Raw genomic sequence first — 22,709 nt, forward strand, 5'->3', positions numbered from 1 at the left:
TTGACTTTTAAAAATTTATGCAATATGGACCAGATGTGACAATGAAAGTGTGTCAAGGTCACTCACATCACCAAGCAATCACACTGTGCGCTTCATATTAGTCAGTTATTCAGAAGGAGTCATTTAAAGATTTCAACACATACGACCCCTGTGACCTTGAATATGGACAAAAGTCATTCATTTGAACAAACTTGGTAGCCCTTCATCCCAGCATGCTACTGGCCAAATATCATCAGCCTAGGCCTCTTGGTTATTCAGAAGAAGTTATTTAAAGTAAAAAGTTGACGCCGGACGCAGTACCATGGCATAAGCTCACTTGGCCCGAAAGTGTACATGTACATTTAGATAGAAAAAATTTAATGTATTAGTGTCTATTGTAGCAGTCATAACCTAACCCTATTTTTGAAGAAAGAATCCTCTGTAGCGACTTTAGCTTATTCTTACTTCTGAAGGACAGTACAGCCGAGAACAGAGATTCTGACACACTATACTCAAATGATTACAGCCTCCTAAATGCTGGATACCAAGATAACAGTAAAGAACAGAGATTCTGACATTCTATACTCAAATGATTGCATTTTCACTACCAACAAATCAAACTGATTTTGTCACCCGCCATTACAGGGTGGTTAGGTGGTGCAGTGGAAATGCACTCCCTTTCACTGCACCAACAAGTGAACACATGATGCACAAAACAATGACCCCTGTAGGATGTAAGACCTTGGTAATAAAACATCCAAGGTGAGATTTTTGACCTCATCCAGACATGCTTTAACTTCTTTTATGTAACTCTCCAAAGGCCATAAAACAGTACCTGGAGCAAAACTGAGGGATTTTAAAACAATCGTTGTTTTACTAGAACATGTTCTGTGCAGTTGTTTGCAGGTACCATAAATATACAACCTATTGTATATGTATAACATTTCAAGAAACATAACACACTGTGATTTATTTTTATACACTGGAACACAACTAATACAATTACAGTATGAAAACATTGCAAAATTACGACACTTTCAGATGAAAACAAACCTTTTCTGATGTGTTTATGCAGTAAACCATTCCTGCCCGAAAAATGTAGCATTCGCTTAAGTTTCGCTCACGGAAGTTATACATTTGTAATTAGTAAATGATGCATAATAAATTAGTTGGAAAGCAGTCTGCTTATATCTGAATGTTGTGACGATATATTTCCGCATCGTGAAATTTTGGTGGGTTTAATTTTTTCTTATTTACTCCAAGTCCCATATAAACCAAAATACAAGAACATCCAAAATATCCCAAAGTACTGTAACAAGGTGAGAAATACAATCTACTGCTTGTAATGAGGTATAGATATTCAGTGATTCAAATCCTGAAACACCTAAGACAATCCTAGGTAAACCTTGAGCTTTTTATGATAGAAATACATTTTTCAGAATCCCACCTAGGGAGGGCATAAAAACAAATGATTAACTGGTGCTCTTTAACATGACATCATTAAATTGTCATTTACGTCAGCAGAATAATATTTACTACCATAGCACAGTCAGCATCTGATATCGCCTCAACCATTATAAAAAAGATTGTGGCGAATCGAAGCTTTCACAAACTGCTGTTTACCTCTGGTATACTAAACATTTTCATGCTCTTAAAAAAAAAAGATTTCCTTTTTTAATTTGTATATTATCTAGAAAATCTGCTCTGATATGATTCTCTTCCCCCTATCCCTTATACATGTACCTGCATTCCATTATGCAGGTATAGGGATAGGAAAATTACACCCTTAGGTGTAGAAATTAAGCTCATAATCTCAGAAAGCCCCAGGTTTCACTCCATTTCTACACCATGTATCAAAAGTTATTTATTCCCTTTAACATTATATGATAGATTCTTTTAGACTAAATCTACTTATTCTCACTTGGTAAAGTTCCTATAATGCAAAATAAAATTAACATCTTCATAACATAATGCTGCCTATGACTTAGCATGATTAAAATACTAGTAAAACTTATCAAACATGTCAGGGTAAATAAAAACTAATCGTAAAATGCAACTTCATTCAGTCACAAAGTGTCAAAATAATGTCACTGTGACTTCTGACAAGACTCTGTCTTGAACGTCAAATTTCTCCTAATTACTCCAAATTAGGGAAATCACAACAAAAACAAAAGGTAAAATGTTACTTGATGATCAGCACAGTGGATCCTGGAACTTTCTTGAAAATGAAGTAACACTCTGATGATATTGCTTTAGTTTTACAACATTGCGATAAGGCACATATCACACTCAGGAGAATTTGGTCTGTAAATACGACACACTGGGCCGTTTAACAAGTCAGAAAAATGCTGTTCAACATCTTTAAAATTAACACCCGTATAATGCGTCCACATTGTTTTCTGGTAGTATTTCACCCGTATTTCTCACTGTCAGCTTCAACACACTGTACAATATGTGACTATCGCCCAGCACCAAACACAGCTACAGATACGTTTTAATGCTCCGCATCAAAGATATCATAGGGATTGTACTCCTTAGGGATATCGACATTTTCATCGCTTGATGTTAAGGAGCCGTCCTGCTCCAGTCGATGACGTAGCATTATTTGCTGTTGCCTCTCTGCCGAGATCCCCATCGGCAGGCGTTGCTTTTTACCTGGCGAGGAAATCACAGTGATGTAATTTAAGAGACAAAAATGAAGCCTTGCGATTAATTTGTAATAAAATGATTTCAAACTATATCCAAAGATACCATTTTTGTATCCTTCAAAATAAATCAGTAAAAACCTAAAAATTCTGCGTCACTAAGGTAAAGAATATGAGCTATGTTGTAGATACACAAATAAGACAATGGGTAGGCCTTAATGAGCCTATCAGATAACATATTTTCTCTACGTGGACAAAAATTTTGTGTGGTAATATATTTACAAAATTCTCCATATAAAGGAAACAAACTTTTTATCATACTGATAAGGTATAACTACTTATGAAAACATCTAATAGTTGGTCTACCTCTTACTGAATATAGATCCAGTTCTTTCATAACTTTACTTTTCTATCTCAAGTGTTTTATTACCTGCTGTAAGAATTAATGTTAAAAGCATAAAATCTCATTCATTAGTTTAAATGTGTATTTAATATCTTCAACTCTCTTAATCTCATATAATAGAAATGTTTTTAAAGCAATCTAAGGGAGACAACTGGTAAAATTATAACATAAACAACATGATTTCAGTTTTTTTCTGGAAGGTTAAAGGAGAAGAACATTGTTGTGCTCAATCAAGTGTAAGATATACATCATTAACATATAGCATGTGCAGTGTAATTTTCACCATGTATGTAAGAAGACACATCTAGCTAGAGAACTAGCAGCAATCAATCCAAAGTCATAAAAGCCAACCTTTTATAATAACAAATCCTCTAGTTTGTGCACTTAAAAACAATCTGCCTCGGAATAGAAATATCCACTCAATTGTGGCTAGAAGAATTCTGGAAGAATATTTCAACTCTCTTAAGAATCGCCAATGCCTGCCTGACCTAACTTACTTTTCCTGGCTGGGCCTGGCACATCCTCACCACAGTCCTCCTCCTCCTCCTCAGCAGAAGAGCTGTCCTCATACCGGTCAAAGTCGTACATCAGGTTGGCTGGCTATCAAGGCAAACAATTTAACTGTATTTTCTCTACATGTTACATTAACATCATCCCATTTTATAGACATTTGATTCTGTGAACAAAGCCACGTCTCCCTTTATCAGCCATTACCGGTATTCATATTTCCTTTGAACAGATATCACAATTGACCTAATGGTGAATGTTCTGTATAGTGCACAGCAAATCTTCCGTGGGTGATGCCAGTTTTGTTCAGGTTTCATAAAAAAAGTCCTCAAATGTTAAATTTTACAGCCTTGGTAAGTTTTCAGTTAATATGTTGCACTTATCTGACATTTTTACCTGGAGGTGAAGGTCATCGTACAATGCACTAGTCACTTTCTTAGGCTGACACAGGTATAATTCAGGTTTCATTATAATATCGTTTGCAGCATAATAACTTTTGCAGGAAATCTTTCACTTACATGTATTTTATTTAATGTCATTACGGTCACAGTGACCTAGTTTGAATGCAGTGCGAACCTTCAGTGTGTGATAGAGGTACACTTTTCACAACACCAAAATTTACAACTAACAGTGACTACATTGAATACAAACAACAGGCCCTTGAGGCCAACACATTTTTAAGATCGACCTTAAGTTTGTTACCTTCATTTTTAGTTCATTACCTTGGCCTTAAGTTTGATGAGTCGAGGCCAGCGCCCCTTCTGATTCTTGCGTAGGATGACAGTCACTTCACCAGAGCTAACCTTCACCTGACTACGGGCAGGTAAGATAGAGTCGTACAGGATGTACTCCACCACGTATACCTTACCATCCACCAATGCACTGTCCAAAATAAAACCAGTCATATTTTTAGAGTTCTCAGAACCCTGTATGTCTGAAAAGCAGGATTGAAATTGCGGTTGAAAATAAATCAAACATTGAAACCATGTTTTCTACATGTAAAATGGACTTTAATGGAAAACATGTCAAATATCCAACAAATTATTGATTCAGATGAAGCTTATTTGCAGTAATTAATTAAAATTTTCATCCCAAAAAATACAGTTTAGGTAAATTCTGGGATTCACAAAATCCCAATAGAATAGGAAACCTTGACTTCAATAAAGGAATAATTTATGAATCAATCAATGTACTTTAAATTGACATTTCATACATATTTCAAATTTTACCTAATTGAATTTATCAGTAGGTCTCCACACCTAACAGATAATCCTGAAAATTTTCTGAAAATAATCTGTATTTAGTTTAGTATTGATGGGAATATTGAGAAAAGGAGAAAGTAGCCATGATCATGAGAGGCCACACAAGACTTCCTCAATTATGCTCACTGGCTACTGGAAAGGCTGACTGGCTAACCAGGTGTTTCCCTTGATTGGAACAAATGTTACATCGGCAGAATACTTGGTGCACAATATTTCTGAACAAATTATGCAGACTCAATATATTTCTTTTTTCCAGTAGCCTCATTTTGCAATGCGTTTCTGTTTGAAGCATCTATACAATAAATTTCTTTCCTCATTAATACTAATAACAGTTTCAAATGTATTCTTCAAAATCTTTCACACTACTGTACGTTGTACAGTTGTGGGACCGCACAACGCACCAAAAATAGCGTGCGCACACCGTGCATACATCGTTCACACACCGTCCGCACATCGTCCACATATGGTGCGCACAACTGTGCGATTTAGCAATCGTTCGCCCCGTTGTGCGCTTCTCTCCGCACAACTGTGCGATTTGGTATCATTTGTAGATCAAAATTACGGAATGACAAATATACGGAAGGCTTGTATCCGATAATGTACACTGTGTATATATCTGTAATTTCTCATCACAATAATCAAGATTATACAATTTCACAATGCGTGTTACACAGTATTACAGCGACCGTTAGGCTGTCAAGAATGGGTTTGGCTCCAAGGTAACAGAACAGGTAAATAACAATTTTATGAGTGTCCGGAGTTTTACGTGACCAGTGCCTGACACACAGAGCTGATATGCGATACCGTTTGACCGTAATGAATAGTATTTGTTATTTGCATTCGTTTGCCTATAGCTCCCCTTCACCTGGATTTTCACACCCCCGGCCTTACCCGACGAGTTACGTAAATGCCCCAGGCGGGGAGAAAACTACGGTCCAGGTACATGTACAAAGTGGTTATGTTTACCTGTATACGGGATTGTGTTGTAATTTTACATGTGTCGATTAAGTTTGTTTAAAAACACAGAAAACACAATTCCTAAATATAAGAATATATAGACAGAAAGATAAGTTTATAGATGTTGCTAGAATATAGAAACATACGTAAACATCAAGTTTATATGTTTAAACACGAAACCGTATAAATTGTTAAGGCATTCCTCAATTTACACCAACCACGATTGTTATCGCACAACGTCCGTCTATCGTGCGCACATATGTGCGCAAGCAATGATCGTTCAGCTTTTTATCGTTCGCCCATCGGGCACACACCGTTCACACACCGTGCACACATCGTGCGCACACCGCACATCGTGTAACGTTGTGCGATCCCACAACTGTATATCAGAAATATGTTATAGATGTCTTAACCCTTGAAAGTGAAACGTTGAAATGCTGCTTTAAAGAAAAGGTAAATCAGGAGACAAATAGGTTATTACTTAGCCTAATATACAAAGGTTCCTTTGAAACCAAAGATACATTATTCAAATCAATATAAACAGTAAAGGTTTATTCCTTTAACATTTGATATATTTTACATAAGGTTCACAACCTTGTTCCCTGTTCATAAGTCTATGATGATCACGTAAATTCCTTGCAGTATTACCTGAAACAGATTGAGTTCTCCGTGGTTTGTACAGGATCAGACTTAGGGTTGACGCCCACCACCTTGATACTGAGTCTGACAGTGAAGATGTTCTCAGACCACAACACTTGTGGAAGGATGCTGCAAAGAGAATAAACACATGTAAAACTTACATAATTAATAAGTATTACTGATGGCAGATACCTGCAAGGTTATGTTTTCTCAATTAAAGGGATACGATCCCAAAATCAACATTTTCAAAACATACCTAAAGAGGTATCAAACATAATCCAGCAATAGTTGCTGGTGAGGACCTGATTTCCAATTACTCAACCTTCTAATAGCCAACAGCCAACAGCTTCTCGACTGTATAGCTCCAACACTGCTTTGTACCTACCTGTCCACTTGACTACTTGCTGCTTTGGACTGGTCAATTGGTGTGTTCTTAATGGTCTGTGAGGACTGGACATTGACAATGAGGCTAGACTTCAGGTCCAAGCACATGTCATGGATGACCGAGGACAGGTGAGTCAGGCTCTGTAACCTGTACACAAACATGTATAACATTACTATAGATCAAGGTCACAGGTCAAACACTTCACACACAAGCCGTGTATGACAAGGACTACCACATTATTACAGGCCATGGATTCAGGTCTGAAAGTTCACATACATGCCATGCATGACAGAGGACAGGTGAGATAGGCCTTGTAATATGTACTGCAGGTCAAGGTCACAATTCCAATCATCCATACTTACCTGATGAAAACAGGTAATGGCTACAGCTGCAGCTACAGCTGCAGCCATGACCTCTGAACCCACAATTTAATACATATCTATTACACTGACAACGGCTAATAGCCCCCCCCCCCCCCCTACCTTGTACTTTCTAGTACCCAAAAAGGACAGGCTATAGCTGAACCCCCGACCCCTTACTTGTTCTGTATTTTCTTGTAATCAATGAGGACAGATACTACAAGTATATGTAGTTGTTACAGCTAAACCCCTTGACCTCTCACCCTTACTGTACTTACTTGTTGAGGACAGGTACTAGCTCCAGCTGTAGTAGTTACAGCCTGCCCTCTGACTCTTACTGTACTTACTTGTTGAGGACAGGTACTAGCTCCAGCTGAAGTAGTTACAGCCTGACCTCTGACCCTTACTGTACTTACTTGTTGAGGACAGGTACTAGCTCCAGCTGTAGTAGTTACAGCCTGACCCCCTGACCTCTGACCCTTACTGTACTTATTTGTTGAGGACAGGTACTAGCTCCAGCTGTAGTAATTACAGCCTGACCTCTGAACCTTACTGTACTTACTTGTTGAGGACAGATACTAGCTCCAGCTGTAGTAGTTACAGCCTGACCTCTGACCTTTACTGTACTTATTTGTTGAGGACAGGTACTAGCTCCAGCTGTAGTAGTTACAGCCTGACCTCTGACCTTTACTGTACTTACTTGTTGAGGACAGGTACTAGCTCCAGCTGTAGAAGTTACAGCTAAACCCCCTGACCTCTGACCCTTACTGTACTTACTTGTTGAGGACAGGTACTAGCTCCAGCTGTAGAAGTGTGGTCTTGTTTCTTCTGTTTAGGTTTCCATAGTATTTACAGTACTTTAATCCACACAATATACACTGTAATACAAAGTGAAATTTAATCAAACTGATTACAAGGTTATTAAAAGTTCTTTTCCAAAATAAAACTAGAACATCATTTGCGGACACTGTTTGCTCAACTCCTGCATATCTGAAAGACTCCAATCTGCTCTATACTCCCAAAACCCTTGCATTAATTTCAACAAAATATTTGATTAAATTAAATAAAGTACAAATGGCTCTTGTCAAATAAACAAGAGGCCCATGGGCCTTAAGTCACCTGATGTATTTATACAGAGAGTTGATTTTGTTTTTAACACGAACAGAAATATTATTCAGTGACAAAAAACAACAAGAGGCCCAATGGCCTTAGTGGTCACCTGAGTTATATCCTAGGTACTGGTAGCTTTATTTTATTGTTTAGATGTGATGTGGAAATCAGCATGTAAACTAAGTGAAATACAATACTTGTCATGTCATCAAAGGATAAGAATTTTAAAATATTTGTAAATGTTCCCTTTGGGGCCCCGCTCTAACCCCTGGGGATGGGGCAGGAATTCCAAGTTTACAATGTGATACCGTCATCCACCAAAGATGATTCTGACCAAGTAAAAATAATTTCCAACAGAAAATTGTCAAATTATACCCAAAAGTGTTGTTTCCCTATATAAACTATAGTAAACTTTACCCCCTCCCCAAGGGAGAACAGATAGCTCGGGGGTCCTGAAATTTATAATTTAAATAAAGCCCCTGATGATCTTTCCATCCATGCAGAGATAATGATTGTAGTATAGGACTCTGAGTGTGGGGAAGAAGATTTTTGAAAAATTGGTTAAATTTCCCTTTGAGGCCCCGCCCTGGCCCCTAGGGTTGGGGTAGGAATCCCAATTTTACAATTTAAAACCATCTTCCTTCAAGGATAATTCTCACCAAGTAAGAATAATTTCCAACAGAAACTTGTCAAAATATACCCAAAAGTGTTGTTTCCCTATATAAACTATAGAAAACTTTACCCCCTCCCCAAGGGAGAACAGATAGCTCGGGGGTCCTGAAATTTACAATCTAAATAAAGCCCCTGATGATCTTTCCATCCATGCAGAGAAAATGACTGTAATACCTGGGAAGTCTGTAGAAGATTTTTGAAATATTGTTGGGGTAGGAATTCCAATTTCACAATTTGGTAGCCTCATCTACCAAGGATGATTCTGACCAAGTTTGAAAAAATTCCATCCACTGGTTCTTGAGAAGTTGATAATGTAAAAAGTTTACGCACGACGTACGACGGACGACGACGGACAGAAAGTGATTGGAATAGGTCACTTGAGCAAAGCTCAGGTGACCTAATAAAACCACCTTATTCAATATCTAGCATACAGATTTATGACTAAAAAGTATTTTAAACTAGCACCTCTGATTCTAAACAAGGAAAATGAAGAAATTTTAGCAGACTGACTCCTTTGAGCCCCACCCTACAGCCCTTGGGGGTAGGACTGGCTCAAAATTTTCAAAGTATCGAACTGCCAACTAAGGGTTATAATTCCAATCAAGTTATTAACATGTAATATTCAAAGTATCATTTGCCATTATAAACCATAATAAATTTTGCCCCCCCCCCCTCCTTCCCCAGGGGGTAAATGTGAGACCCTAGGGTCATAAACCTTAAGACCCTTCCATCTATGAAGAGTGTTTGATTCTACCGTATCTGGGTCTTTGAGAAGTTTTTTTTTTAAATTTCAGACAATTCAACCCTTTTTGGCCCCACCCATCAGCCCCTGGGGGTCAGTCAGGGCTCATATGTGCATACCATCAAACTGCTATCCAATACTGATAATGCTAACCCAAATTGAATTACTTCCAATGAAAATTAAACAAATGTTGGTCCAAAATGTGATTTCCCTATATAAACTATAGTAAAGTTTACCCCCTCCCCAGGGGTAAATGTGAGACCCTCGGATCATAAAATTCACAATTTTGGTAGAGCACCTTAAACCCTTCCATCTATGAAGAGTATTTGATTCTACCATATCTGGGTCTTGAGAAGAAGATTTTTGAAATTTCAGTCAATTCGACCCTTTTTGGCCCCTCCCATCAGCCCCGGGGGGTCAGTCAGGGCTCATATGTGCATACCATCAAACTGATACCCAATACTGATAATGCTAACCTAAATTGAATTACCTCTAATGGCAATTAAACAAATGTTGGTCCAAAATGTGATTTCCCTATATAAACTATAGTAAAGTTTACCCCCTCCCCAGGGGGAAACGTGAGACCCCAGGGTCAAGAAATTCACAATTTTGGTAAAGCACCTTTAGACCATCCCATCTATGAAGAGTATTTGATTCTACCATATCTGGGTCTTGAGAAGAAGATTTTTGAAATTTTAGTCAATTTGACCCTTTTTGGCCCCGTCCCTCAGGCCCCTGGGGGCCGGGGCCCAAACCGGCATCTATTTTTGTTGACCTTTGGCCATGGAAGGTTTCTGCATAATTTCATTGAAATTGGTTCAGGGGTTTTGGAGAAGAAGTCGAAAATGTAAATTGTTTACGGACGCCGACGGACAAAAGGCGATCGCAATAGGTCACTTGAGACTTTGTCTCAGGTGACCTAAAAACAAATATGTATTCCCACTAATCTGATTGATTATGAGGATAACATAACATGGGACTCATTACTGTAGAATCATTTATTTTCATGGGGTTAAAATTTTGTGGTTTTCATATACTAGCCTGTTTCAAGGACATTATATTTCGATGATTTCTGATTTCCCCCTATCTATATCATACCAAATTGATGTTTTCGTGGGATTTAATTTTGTGGATTTTGTTATCCATGAAAAAAACGATACTTAATGTCCCTTGAAAATTTATGATTTTACAGTATGTATTTAAAAATATTTGTGTAGCTTTGACCAGGTCCACGCTAAAGCCTGTGTGTGATATGGAATAGAACCATCAATTCATAATACATATTTAAACTTTACATGTTTTGGTCAAAGGTCAAATATACAAAAGGAACATTTACGACTAGATTTAATTCTAAATGTGGGCTACATGGAAACCCCTTCTACCCGTATATGTACAAAGTTTGGAGCCAATTCATGAAATAGTGACTTTAATATGCTGTTTAAAACTGTGTTACACTTATTTCAGTACTTGAGGTGACGATAAAAGGTCAAATTGAAGTCACAGTGACCTTGTTTAAGGATGTGACATATCGCCTTGCCATGATGCACCATTGTGTATAAAAAAAGTTTGATACAAATTCATGAAATAGCAGCTTAGCTATGCTCTGGAAACCAATATAGAGGCAACAGTGACTTCATTTTCAGATGTAGCACACTGCCTTTCCATGATATAGCTAGAAACAGCAGCTAAGATATGCTCCAGAAACCAGTCAGCACAGATGCACACACACATGGACAAAGTGGATAATATATACCCCCAACTTTGTCAAAGACCTTTTGAACTAAATAAAGAATGTGAGTCTCAATGAGATGTCACCAGATTAGGTACCTACCGTCTCATCCTCCGTACCCTTCAGGGTGCCCACCACACACTTAACCACCTTTGGTTTAGTTAGAGAATCCTCATTTTTTCTGGAAAAAAAAGGAAAATAAATTGACTTTAAACTTTTTTCATATCCTTGGAAAAGTATCTTTCTTTCCCAAAAATATCCTGTATAGCAGGTATTGGATTATCATATCCAGGTAAAGGTGTATTTTTACTTAAAACACAATTTAGTATTTATTATGATCTATATAGTTTTTTAAAACACACTAGACAAAGATTAAACATTTAATAGAGAGTGTTATGACATTGTGTTGCCCTGTTTTATATTATATAAATTTACAAAAAGTCACATCATGACATAGAATGCCAAGTTTCTGGTTTTAATCAAGAATAAAATCTCTCCCAAGCAAGACCAGATACGGATTTGGTATACATCCCAATATTAGTTCCACAATTTAATTTTGAGTCGCGATAAATAAAATGAGAAATGTTACCTTCCAACATACGTACATTTTACAGTAACACAAGGGCTCTTGTGTTATATTACTCAAGATGCAATCACTATGCCACATGTAAACTGAATTCGCCAAATATTACTCCACTTGTCTTTGTGTATCCAATGTTTCCTGTTTTTATTTTCATTATTGTTTTGCTGGTTTATTAACTTTTCTGTTCATGCATGTAATTGACATAGTGTCCACAGTTTTGTTATTACTTCTGAAGTCTACTTACTCATCCTTTTCGAGTAGTGTATCCAAGAGCTCCAGGGCTGCTGTGGTAACATCAGGGTCAACCTCTTTTTCTCCTTCTCCAAGACAGTTAACAAGTCTGGAGCAAACTTTGTTGTCAAAGGTCATCAGTAACACCCTAGAAAAGTTCAAAGTTCATCACTTACATGGACATGAATCATTCACAGAAAAACACTGTAAATATAAGGAAAACTTGCAATGTAGAAACAAGAAATAAATGGGCTTGAATTATTCACCTTTTTATTTATATCATGTAAGATTTTGACTGAAAAAAAGAAAACCAACACGGCAAAGTATATTGCAGGGCCATCCACAGTCCCCCACTGGTTAATTGAAAAATTCAAAATTTGGAAAGAAGTTATTTGCATCAACTCTTAGATATTAACTAGTGCTGTTCATATAGAGAGTTATTTATACCACCATAGGTAGAAATGTAGGTTACAATTACCTACTTTCTACAGTACAGTAATATGAATTTTAATATAAACTTACGCCTCAGATAGCCGGCACATCTTCCTCAGGGTGTAACATAAAGCTGTCTGTACCTAGTAATTAGTAAAGATATCCAGTTTCAATCAAAAAAGACCAATAAGACATTATTAACAGAAAAGGAGAAACAAGAGTTAGACAAGAGCACCACAAGGCCAGACAATACATGCCTGTCCAATGCCAAACTTAAAATCCCTCTGATGCATTATTGTTATTTATTTAAATGTATGAAAGCATGAAAATGTTGCATAATGAAACTTCATTGGTATTGTAATATTCCAATGAAATTGAAAACTGGGATGCGTGTGAGACATACTGTACTTGATCAACTTAAGCTGAAGAAAAAAATCAGAATCCAGTTATATATGACTGGGTAATTGTGCGTAAACCATTGACCAATCAGAGCGCAGTATGCTACTTTTAAAAATTATAAAAGTATTTTGCTCAACTTCAAACATTTTTTTGGTTTATATTGAACAATAGGCCCAATGGGCCTGCATCGCTCACCTGGTATTAATCTCACACTTGTAATCTTAGAAGTGGACTAAAATACAGCTACAGGCAGAATATCAGTGTTTGATTCATAAGAACCTATTCAAAGATTTAAACATATTATGCCTGTGACCTTGAATGTCGAACAAGGAAATCAGGTTGAAAGTGGATCAAGGTCATTCATTTGATTAAACTTGGTAGTCCTTCATCCCAGCATGCTACAGGCCCAATATCAGTACCCTGGGCGTTTTGGTTATTGAGAAGAAGGCGTTTGAAGATTTTAAGACATCTGACCCCAGTGACCTTGAAAATTGGTCAATGTCAAACATTTTAACAATCTTGGTAGCCCTTCCTCCAAGCATGCTACACGCCCAATATCAGTACCCTGGGCCTTTTAGTTATTGAGAAGAAGTTGTTTGAAGATTTTAAGACATTTGACCCCTTTGACCTTGAAAGTTGGTCAAGATCATTCATTTTAACAAACTTGGTAGCCCTTCATCTCAGCATGCTACAGGCCCAATATCAGTACTATGGGCCTTTTGGTTATTGAGGAGAACTCGTTTGAAGATTTTAAGACATCTGACCCCAGTGACCTTGAAAAATGGTCAAGGTCATACATTTTAACAAACTTGGTAGCCCTTCATCCCAGCATGCTAGAGGCCCAATATCAGTACCCTGGGCCTTTTGGTTATTGTGAAGAAGTTGTTTGAAGATTTTAAGACATCGGACCCCAGTGACCTTGAGAGTTGGTCAAGGTCATTTATTTGAACAAACTTGGTAGCCCTTCATCCCAGCATGCTACAGGCCCAATATCAGTACCCTGGGCCATTTGGTTATTGAGAAGAAGTTGTTTGAAGATTTTAAAGACATCTGACACCAGTGACCTTGAAAGTGGGTCAAGGTCATTCATTTGAACAAACTTGGTAGCCCTTCATCCCAGCATGCTACAGGCCCAATATCAGTACCCTGGGCCATTTGGTTATTGAGAAGAAGTTGTTTGAAGATTTTAAAGACATCTGACACCAGTGACCTTGAAAGTGGGTCAAGGTCATTCATTTGAACAAACTTGGTAGCCCTTCATCCCAGCATGCTACAGGCCCAATATCAGTACCCTGGGCCATTTGGTTATTGAGAAGAAGTTGTTTGAAGATTTTAAAGACATCTGACACCAGTGACCTTGAAAGTGGGTCAAGGTCATTCATTTGAACAAACTTGGTAGCCCTTCATCCCAGCATGCTACAGGCCCAATATCAGTACCCTGGGCCATTTGGTTATTGAGAAGAAGTTGTTTGAAGATTTTAAAGACATCTGACACCAGTGACCTTGAAAGTGGGTCAAGGTCATTCATTTGAACAAACTTGGTAGCCCTTCATCCCAGCATGCTACAGGCCCAATATCAGTACCCTGGGCCATTTGGTTATTGAGAAGAAGTTGTTTGAAGATTTTAAAGACATCTGACACCAGTGACCTTGAAAGTGGGTCAAGGTCATTCATTTGAACAAACTTGGTAGCCCTTCATCCCAGCATGCTACAGGCCCAATATCAGTACCCTGGGCCATTTGGTTATTGAGAAGAAGTTGTTTGAAGATTTTAAAGACATCTGACACCAGTGACCTTGAAAGTGGGTCAAGGTCATTCATTTGAACAAACTTGGTAGCCCTTCATCCCAGCATGCTACAGGCCCAATATCAGTACCCTGGGCCATTTGGTTATTGAGAAGAAGTTGTTTGAAGATTTTAAAGACATCTGACACCAGTGACCTTGAAAGTGGGTCAAGGTCATTCATTTGAACAAACTTGGTAGCCCTTCATCCCAGCATGCTACAGGCCCAATATCAGTACCCTGGGCCATTTGGTTATTGAGAAGAAGTTGTTTGAAGATTTTAAAGACATCTGACACCAGTGACCTTGAAAGTGGGTCAAGGTCATTCATTTGAACAAACTTGGTAGCCCTTCATCCCAGCATGCTACAGGCCCAATATCAGTACCCTGGGCCATTTGGTTATTGAGAAGAAGTTGTTTGAAGATTTTAAAGACATCTGACACCAGTGACCTTGAAAGTGGGTCAAGGTCATTCATTTGAACAAACTTGGTAGCCCTTCATCCCAGCATGCTACAGGCCCAATATCAGTACCCTGGGCCATTTGGTTATTGAGAAGAAGTTGTTTGAAGATTTTAAAGACATCTGACACCAGTGACCTTGAAAGTGGGTCAAGGTCATTCATTTGAACAAACTTGGTAGCCCTTCATCCCAGCATGCTACAGGCCCAATATCAGTACCCTGGGCCATTTGGTTATTGAGAAGAAGTTGTTTGAAGATTTTAAAGACATCTGACACCAGTGACCTTGAAAGTGGGTCAAGGTCATTCATTTGAACAAACTTGGTAGCCCTTCATCCCAGCATGCTACAGGCCCAATATCAGTACCCTGGGCCATTTGGTTATTGAGAAGAAGTTGTTTGAAGATTTTAAAGACATCTGACACCAGTGACCTTGAAAGTGGGTCAAGGTCATTCATTTGAACAAACTTGGTAGCCCTTCATCCCAGCATGCTACAGGCCCAATATCAGTACCCTGGGCCATTTGGTTATTGAGAAGAAGTTGTTTGAAGATTTTAACATATTTGACCCCTGTGACCTTGAAAGTGGGTCAAGGTCATTTATTTGAACAAACTTGGTAGCCCTTGATCCCAGCATGCTACTGGCCAAATATCATCTTCCTAGGCCTTTTGGTTATTGAGAAGTTGTTTAAAGCAAAAAGTTGACGACGGACAGACGGACGACAGACGACGGACGGACAGACGGATGGACGGACGACGGATGCCGCACCATAACATAAGCTCACTTGCCCTTCGGGCAGGTGAGCTAAAAATCGAACAATATTTAAGCAAGTTATCTTGTGGAAACTAAAGTGTGAATGCTACCCTATCAGAGCTCAGTATACTAGTTGTGATTATTTTTCTCAACTTAGAACTTAGCCTTTGTCTTTGTATATTAGCCCTTGCCTTTTTATATTTTACATGCTTACAAGGTTTCATCAAAATCGAACAATATTAAATATTTAAGCAAGTTGTTTTCCAGAAACCAAAGAGATTTCCTATTACATACATTCGGCTATTCTTGTCTGGATACATACCTTGGACTTGTCTGTGGAGTCTAACAGCTCACACAGTGTCAGTACAACTCTCTCATCTTCAAAACAGGGCATAAACCTACAAAAGGATAAAAGGATAAAGCTCATACCAGCTTACAACGTCATAAAACACACATGGACAAACAAAGTATTACCATTCAAACAAAGTCATACATGAACATACACAGTATAATATTTTTATACTATGTTTTGTGATATGGACTTAGAGGCTTTCAGCCTGCGTCCATTATTTTTCAATTAAATTAAATTCAATTCAATTAAAAGTATTACCATTCAAACAAAGTCATACATGAACATACACAGTATAATATTTTTATACTATTTTTTGTGATATGGACTTAGAGGCTTTCGGCCTGCGTCCATTATTTTTCAATTAAATTAAATTCAATTCAATTAAAAGTATTCCCATTCAAACAAAGTCATACATGAACATACAAAGTATTACCATTCAAACAAAGACATACATGAACATACACAGTATTACAATTCAAACAAAGACATACATGAACACACACAGTATTACCATTCAAAGAAAGACATACATGAACACACAAAGTATTACCATTCAAACAAAGTCATATATGAACACACAAAGTATTACCATTCAAACAAAGTCATATATGAACACACAAAGTATTACCATTCAAACAAAGTCATACATGAACATACACACTATTACCATTCAAACAAAGACATACATGAACATACACAGTATTACAATTCAAACAAAGACATACATGAACATACACAGTATTACCATCCAAACAAAGACATACATGAACACACACAGTATTACCATTCAAAGAAAGACATACATGAACACACAAAGTATTACCATTCAAACAAAGTCATACATGAACATACAAAGTATTACCAATCAAACAAAGTCATACATGAACATACAAAGTATTACCAATCAAACAAAGTCATACATGAACATACAAAGTATTACCATTCAAACAAAGACATACATGAACACACACAGTATTACCATTCAAACAAAGACATACATGAACATACAAAGTATTACCATTCAAACAAAGACATACATGAACACACAAAGTTTTATCATTCAAACAATGTCATACATGAACATACACAGTATTATCATTCAAACAAAAACATACATCATACCTGCCAAGTGACCCGATTTCGTCAGGTTACACCCAGGATTTTAGTCCTTCACCCGCTTTTATAACTTCACCCGCCAGGTTACGATTTTGATCCGGATTTCATCAATTTCACCCGTTTTCACCCGGAATCTTTTCGTATATTAGAAGTTACCGAAGTCACTCGGAATTCTCTAGACATTTCCATCCTTCTTCACAAGAAGGACGATCTATTTCCTGTTTCCGTTTCTCACCAACAGGTAAGTTGTGAGTTGTTTATATACGTACTAGAACTGTTTTTACAAATGTTTATATAAAGAACATTGTTACTGAACTTGCCGACAAGTTATTAGTCAGGTTTTTAACGAATAATTGAGTTGTATTTACATAGAATAGATCGTATTTTGAAGGTAACGTTATGTCTTCTTGAAGGAAGAAGTTTTTATCGGGACTTGCAGGTTCTACCACACGAATTGCTAAAAGAAAAGATAATTGTACACATATTCAAATGTCGTAGGAAAATGAGTTATAGTGTACAAAGTCCCGTGGTCGTGGACCAAACGCTGCATTCTGCACTCTAGTCAAAAACACGCACAGGCATTTGATGATTTGTTTCTGTCAATCAAAATGATCCTTACAATAAGAGTTCAAACCCTACTCGTATAAAACTGATATTTTATATGAGAAGGGTACAACTTCTTGTTGTCAGTACCATTTTCATTGACAGAAACAAAATGGTATTTTATATGAACAGAATGTGACATCTTATTGTCGGAACCATTTCAATTGACATAAAAAATGCCTGTGAAAACACAGTATCATATATATTATTAGGAATTAATTTTATAAGTTGTGTTGTTGACAAATCTTTTTATTTTTCAGCTTTGAATTTGGTATTGTGGATGAGGATCAGCTAGATCTGCTGGAAGAACAGTTCAATTAATGTAGAATGTAACTTTTACATCATTAAAATATTTAAGTTATAATTTTATATCTATTTTTCTTATATTTGTTGCGAAAAAAGCCGTCGCGCACTATGACCCTCTTTTTAATTTTCAAAAGAGGGTCATAACCCTCTTTCAGTATGTCCAGGGTTGGCAGGTATGATACATGAACATGCACAGTATTACCATTCAAACAAAGTCATACATGAATATACAAAGTATTACCAATTCCAATTCATATATGAACATTTAAAGCAGCAACACATGACTTAAACAGTTAATACCATAACCTACAAACTCATACACAGCTTATATATCAGCATGAAAGAATCAGTCTAACCTGATACTGGTATCCAGCAACTTCCCCATGGCAACTAGAACCTGTTCTTGTAACCATGGCTTATTGGTCTGCAACATACAATGATAGTATCTTATAAGATGGGACTGAATTATAGAAGTCCTTGTACCCGTAACACACCTTTTAGGCTAAACGTCAACATACAATGGTAGTATCTTAAAAGATGGGAATGAATTATAGAAGTCCTTGTACCCGTAACACACCTTTTAGGCTAAAAGTCAAAATGGAGTTCTTTGAAACAACAGGATTTTTAACATGTGCCTTCTAATACCAGGGATCAAAGACAAAGATCAAGGCCTTACGGACAACTTGGAGTAGATCAAATTATATCCAACCTAACTAAACAATTATACATCTGAAAAATACTTTTATTATCAAATTATAGCTACAATATAACCTTTGACCTACAAAATGTATTTATCTGAAGCTAAGTATGAACTTTTGGGATTGATTGGCCTTGGGTAACAGCAGCCATTTTGTGGAAAATAAAGCCTAATATCTAACAGAACAGAGAGGCAAGTATCCTTACAAACCTAATTTTGAAGAAAGTGTGAAGAACAGCGATTGAGGTTCCATCACGTAACTAAGAGTTCATAGGGCCGTCACAATACACCTCGAGTGTATCACAATATATTACAATGCAGAGGGAATGTATTGCAGTATGTAACCCGATATTGTCAAAGGAAAAAAGTGCTCAATTTAGACAGAAATCATTGTCTGAATGATATCAAACTGAACCCTATATCATATGATCACAAATATTTAAGATTTGATGTTATATCTACCACCCATTATCTCAACTGACTCCTACCACTAGAAAAAAACTTTCTACGGTTATTGGCATATCTATTAGCAGATATACATAAAATTAGCTTTTGAAAAAAATATTACAATACATTGATTGTATTGCGATACAATATGATATGCCTGTGTATTGTGATATAATGGATTCTGATATATTGTGACAGCCCTAAGAGTTCACATAACAAACACTGTTAAATACAACACAAACCCGTTCTAAACTGTTCACTATGCCAACACATCCATCTTGTTCTACTATTTCTTCACATATTCTGAAAGAGAAAGAAGTATTCAACATAGCAGCACAAATGTAAATGTATACAGATTTCAGAAAGAGACATAACTCGCATAAAAAACCGCCAGATCAAAATAATAATTGCAAGAGTCCTCTGAAATTAAGCTGAAATCTTTATGAGTTGTGTGGACAAGATTGTGTCTACAGACAGACAACCTGATTCTGGTATACCCCTCCTAACATTGCTGTGGGGGGTATAATTAGGGTCGAAAGGAAATTCATGCATGTGTTAAATATATCACTCTGATGTTTGTTGCATTTTCCTGATTGAAATGCCCGTACGACTTTCTGCTTCGATTAGCTCGAGATTAAGAGAGGTATGATGAATTTCCTTTGTGGGCCTAGTGTCAATAGATTTCAGTTTTTATGCTATAACTTTGATAAAGGAGTACATGTTCTTCATCTTGATTACATGGAAATCCTATAACAAACAACATTGCATACATTGCAGGCATGTGTAGCATAGTCTTCTGTCATCCTTACACTCGCAGACAAGGAGGAGTACCTTACGACTGGGGTGCTAAAAAAAATCAAAAAGACACCGTGGCTTTAACTTTGTCTACAGACAAGTGATAGAAGGTACAATACTTGCCTGTCATGCTTGGATGCTGCAGTGGTGAGACTGTCCAGCAGGCACCGATGGATGTCCTCATACCCCACTCGGCCTATCAGCTTGATGATAGCCTTCAGACCCCCATAGGCCACCAGGTTGAGGGGCTTACTGAGGTAGACAAACAACCATTAATATATAGTACCAGGTAGATACATTGTCCCCGAAAGTCCAGAATGATGATGAACTAAATACAGTGCCAAAATCAGAGCTGCATGGCTGCAAAAAGCCATCATGAATTTCAGGTTTGGTTCATAACTGAACTTAAGTAACTTAACTGAACTTTGTTGTAAGTTTTGTGCAAATATTTTTTTCCTTGAAGGGTCCCTGTCCCACCGCAGACAAAAGACCAGAGATTCCACTGTGGTTTGTTTTGTATATAACAACTCCTCTTAATATTGTTCTGGATATAACTGTAGTACAATTGCGCTAAAGTACTTCCACTGACCAGGTAACTCAGTTGAAACCAAGGGTTCAAATCCTGGTCAGGGCACACTGAATTTTTACACTTTGTTAACTATACCTGTATATTGGTGACTTTATCTTTAATATTTTTTCATTAGAGCCCTGCAAGGTATAGTTTTCTTTTCAGAAATGATTTATCAAAGCTATAATCAAGCCAGAAAAACAGCTTTCAATTCGTAGTTACAGTACTGGTCTGTGAACCCTACCTTTTAGCACATGTTGTGACCATTTTGAGGATCTCTTTGCCCGCTGCCTCAGCTTTGCAATCTCCCTGAAGCCATGCAGACAAAATGGGTTACGTACTTCCCTGATAATAACCTAAGCATTTGTTTTTGTTCAAGTGATACTTTTCAGACAGATCTTTTCCATGGTTATTATGGTAAAATTAAATAATGCTTCATCTCAAAATATAATCATTGTCTGGTCATGATAAAATAAATGTCCCCTGCAACAACACATCATCTAATTGTAACATAATAAACCTTCCCTACTATGACGTATATATTATCTTGTCATGGATACAATAAACATCCCAGTGTCACATCCTCTAGTCATTATACAATATTACCTTGCCCCAATAGATCTGGCTGCACAGGTCTAGCAGCTTCAGGATGGGAATAGTGAAGAATTGTTTTTCTTGAGGTGGTGAAAACAGTTCCTGTAATTACAAAAGGAAAATCAAAGGGAAAATGAGATCAATCGTCCGTAAGTGGGTTTTCAGTGAAGCTCTGTGTACCCCAATTTATGGATTCCTAAATGGAATTCACTAGTCAGGCCATAAGAGTTATCAAAATTCAAAAGACGAGAAGACCAGACAACATCAAATGGGGAGTCTCGGAAAACTGGATTAAGTTTGCTGAGACTCCTCATTTGATGTGGTCTGGTCATCTCCTCTTTTGAATTACAAAAGGGACAGTTTATTGTCTATATTAATACTGACATGACAAATGGCCAAATTCAAGAAGGACATCAAAACTCATCTCTTCACGTCTGCATTTTAGACAATTTGCACAGACGTCATGTAAATACCACCCTTTATTTATTTATTTATTCATCACATTGCGATGATTATCTTCTTGCTTAATGTATAATGGTGATGGTAAGCCATTTTTGTTTCACAATTATAACTTATACTATTTTCCATCCGATGTAAAGCGTTTTAGAGTAATTTTGCAAATTATATAGGGCGCAAACAAAAGAATTTTCTCAAATTTTATTGAAACTTCAAAACACAGACATGCAGACCTTTACATGGTAGGGAGAATCTTCAGTGGGAGTAGCATATCCCGACCACACCAGCTCCAGAGCCAGGTTCACATCAAAGTAGGTAGATCTATCATACAGCTCAACATAGTACTTGTGGTTACCAGCATTCATTGCATACTGCTTAGTCACCACCTACAAAACACACGACAGAGTACGCTTTTATTGTCACAGACATCAAGTCCTTCTATTACAGTGAGAGTGTACCTAACAGGCGGTGCCTAACTAAAGCTTATATTTAATAAAGTGCACAAGTGATGATTGAATCTCCTTCTGCGAGAGGACAATTAATGTACGAAAACTGACCCCAGGGACCCAAACCTGGCAGTGTTTTCAAAAGAAGTGTACGGAAGCAAAATAAACGAAAACAAACCAAAACTAGAATTATGTCAGTGTGACATTACAGCCGCTCACCACTTTAAATTTAATAGCTTCAGTGACACGTTGAGCATAAAAATCTACTATAATACCTCAGATATGTGTTCTGTATTCTGCTAAT

General features: G+C 37.3%; 1 protein-coding gene across 2 annotated transcripts in view; it reads right to left on the bottom strand.

Moving 5' to 3' along the window:
* Nucleotides 1-934: 934 nt before the first annotated feature.
* Nucleotides 935-22,709, bottom strand: part of LOC110442717 (putative ATP-dependent RNA helicase TDRD12) — a 65,428-nt gene continuing 43,653 nt past the window's right edge. For both annotated transcript variants that reach the window (XM_021486455.1, XM_021486456.1), the window contains 16 exons: nucleotides 22,193-22,345; nucleotides 21,516-21,605; nucleotides 21,154-21,218; nucleotides 20,465-20,593; nucleotides 19,789-19,849; nucleotides 18,759-18,826; nucleotides 16,348-16,423; nucleotides 12,726-12,778; nucleotides 12,217-12,351; nucleotides 11,492-11,570; nucleotides 7,914-8,014; nucleotides 6,778-6,924; nucleotides 6,402-6,521; nucleotides 4,257-4,416; nucleotides 3,525-3,627; nucleotides 935-2,634 (listed from right to left, as the gene is read on the bottom strand). In XM_021486455.1, coding sequence (XP_021342130.1) covers nucleotides 2,474-2,634; nucleotides 3,525-3,627; nucleotides 4,257-4,416; nucleotides 6,402-6,521; nucleotides 6,778-6,924; nucleotides 7,914-8,014; nucleotides 11,492-11,570; nucleotides 12,217-12,351; nucleotides 12,726-12,778; nucleotides 16,348-16,423; nucleotides 18,759-18,826; nucleotides 19,789-19,849; nucleotides 20,465-20,593; nucleotides 21,154-21,218; nucleotides 21,516-21,605; nucleotides 22,193-22,345 — 1,701 coding nt within the window. In that variant the 3' untranslated portion in view covers nucleotides 935-2,473. The remainder of the gene's footprint in view (nucleotides 2,635-3,524; nucleotides 3,628-4,256; nucleotides 4,417-6,401; nucleotides 6,522-6,777; nucleotides 6,925-7,913; nucleotides 8,015-11,491; nucleotides 11,571-12,216; nucleotides 12,352-12,725; nucleotides 12,779-16,347; nucleotides 16,424-18,758; nucleotides 18,827-19,788; nucleotides 19,850-20,464; nucleotides 20,594-21,153; nucleotides 21,219-21,515; nucleotides 21,606-22,192; nucleotides 22,346-22,709) is intronic.

Source organism: Mizuhopecten yessoensis, unplaced genomic scaffold (genome assembly GCF_002113885.1).
Source record: "Mizuhopecten yessoensis strain PY_sf001 unplaced genomic scaffold, ASM211388v2 scaffold716293, whole genome shotgun sequence".
Taxonomy (NCBI): domain Eukaryota; kingdom Metazoa; phylum Mollusca; class Bivalvia; order Pectinida; family Pectinidae; genus Mizuhopecten; species Mizuhopecten yessoensis.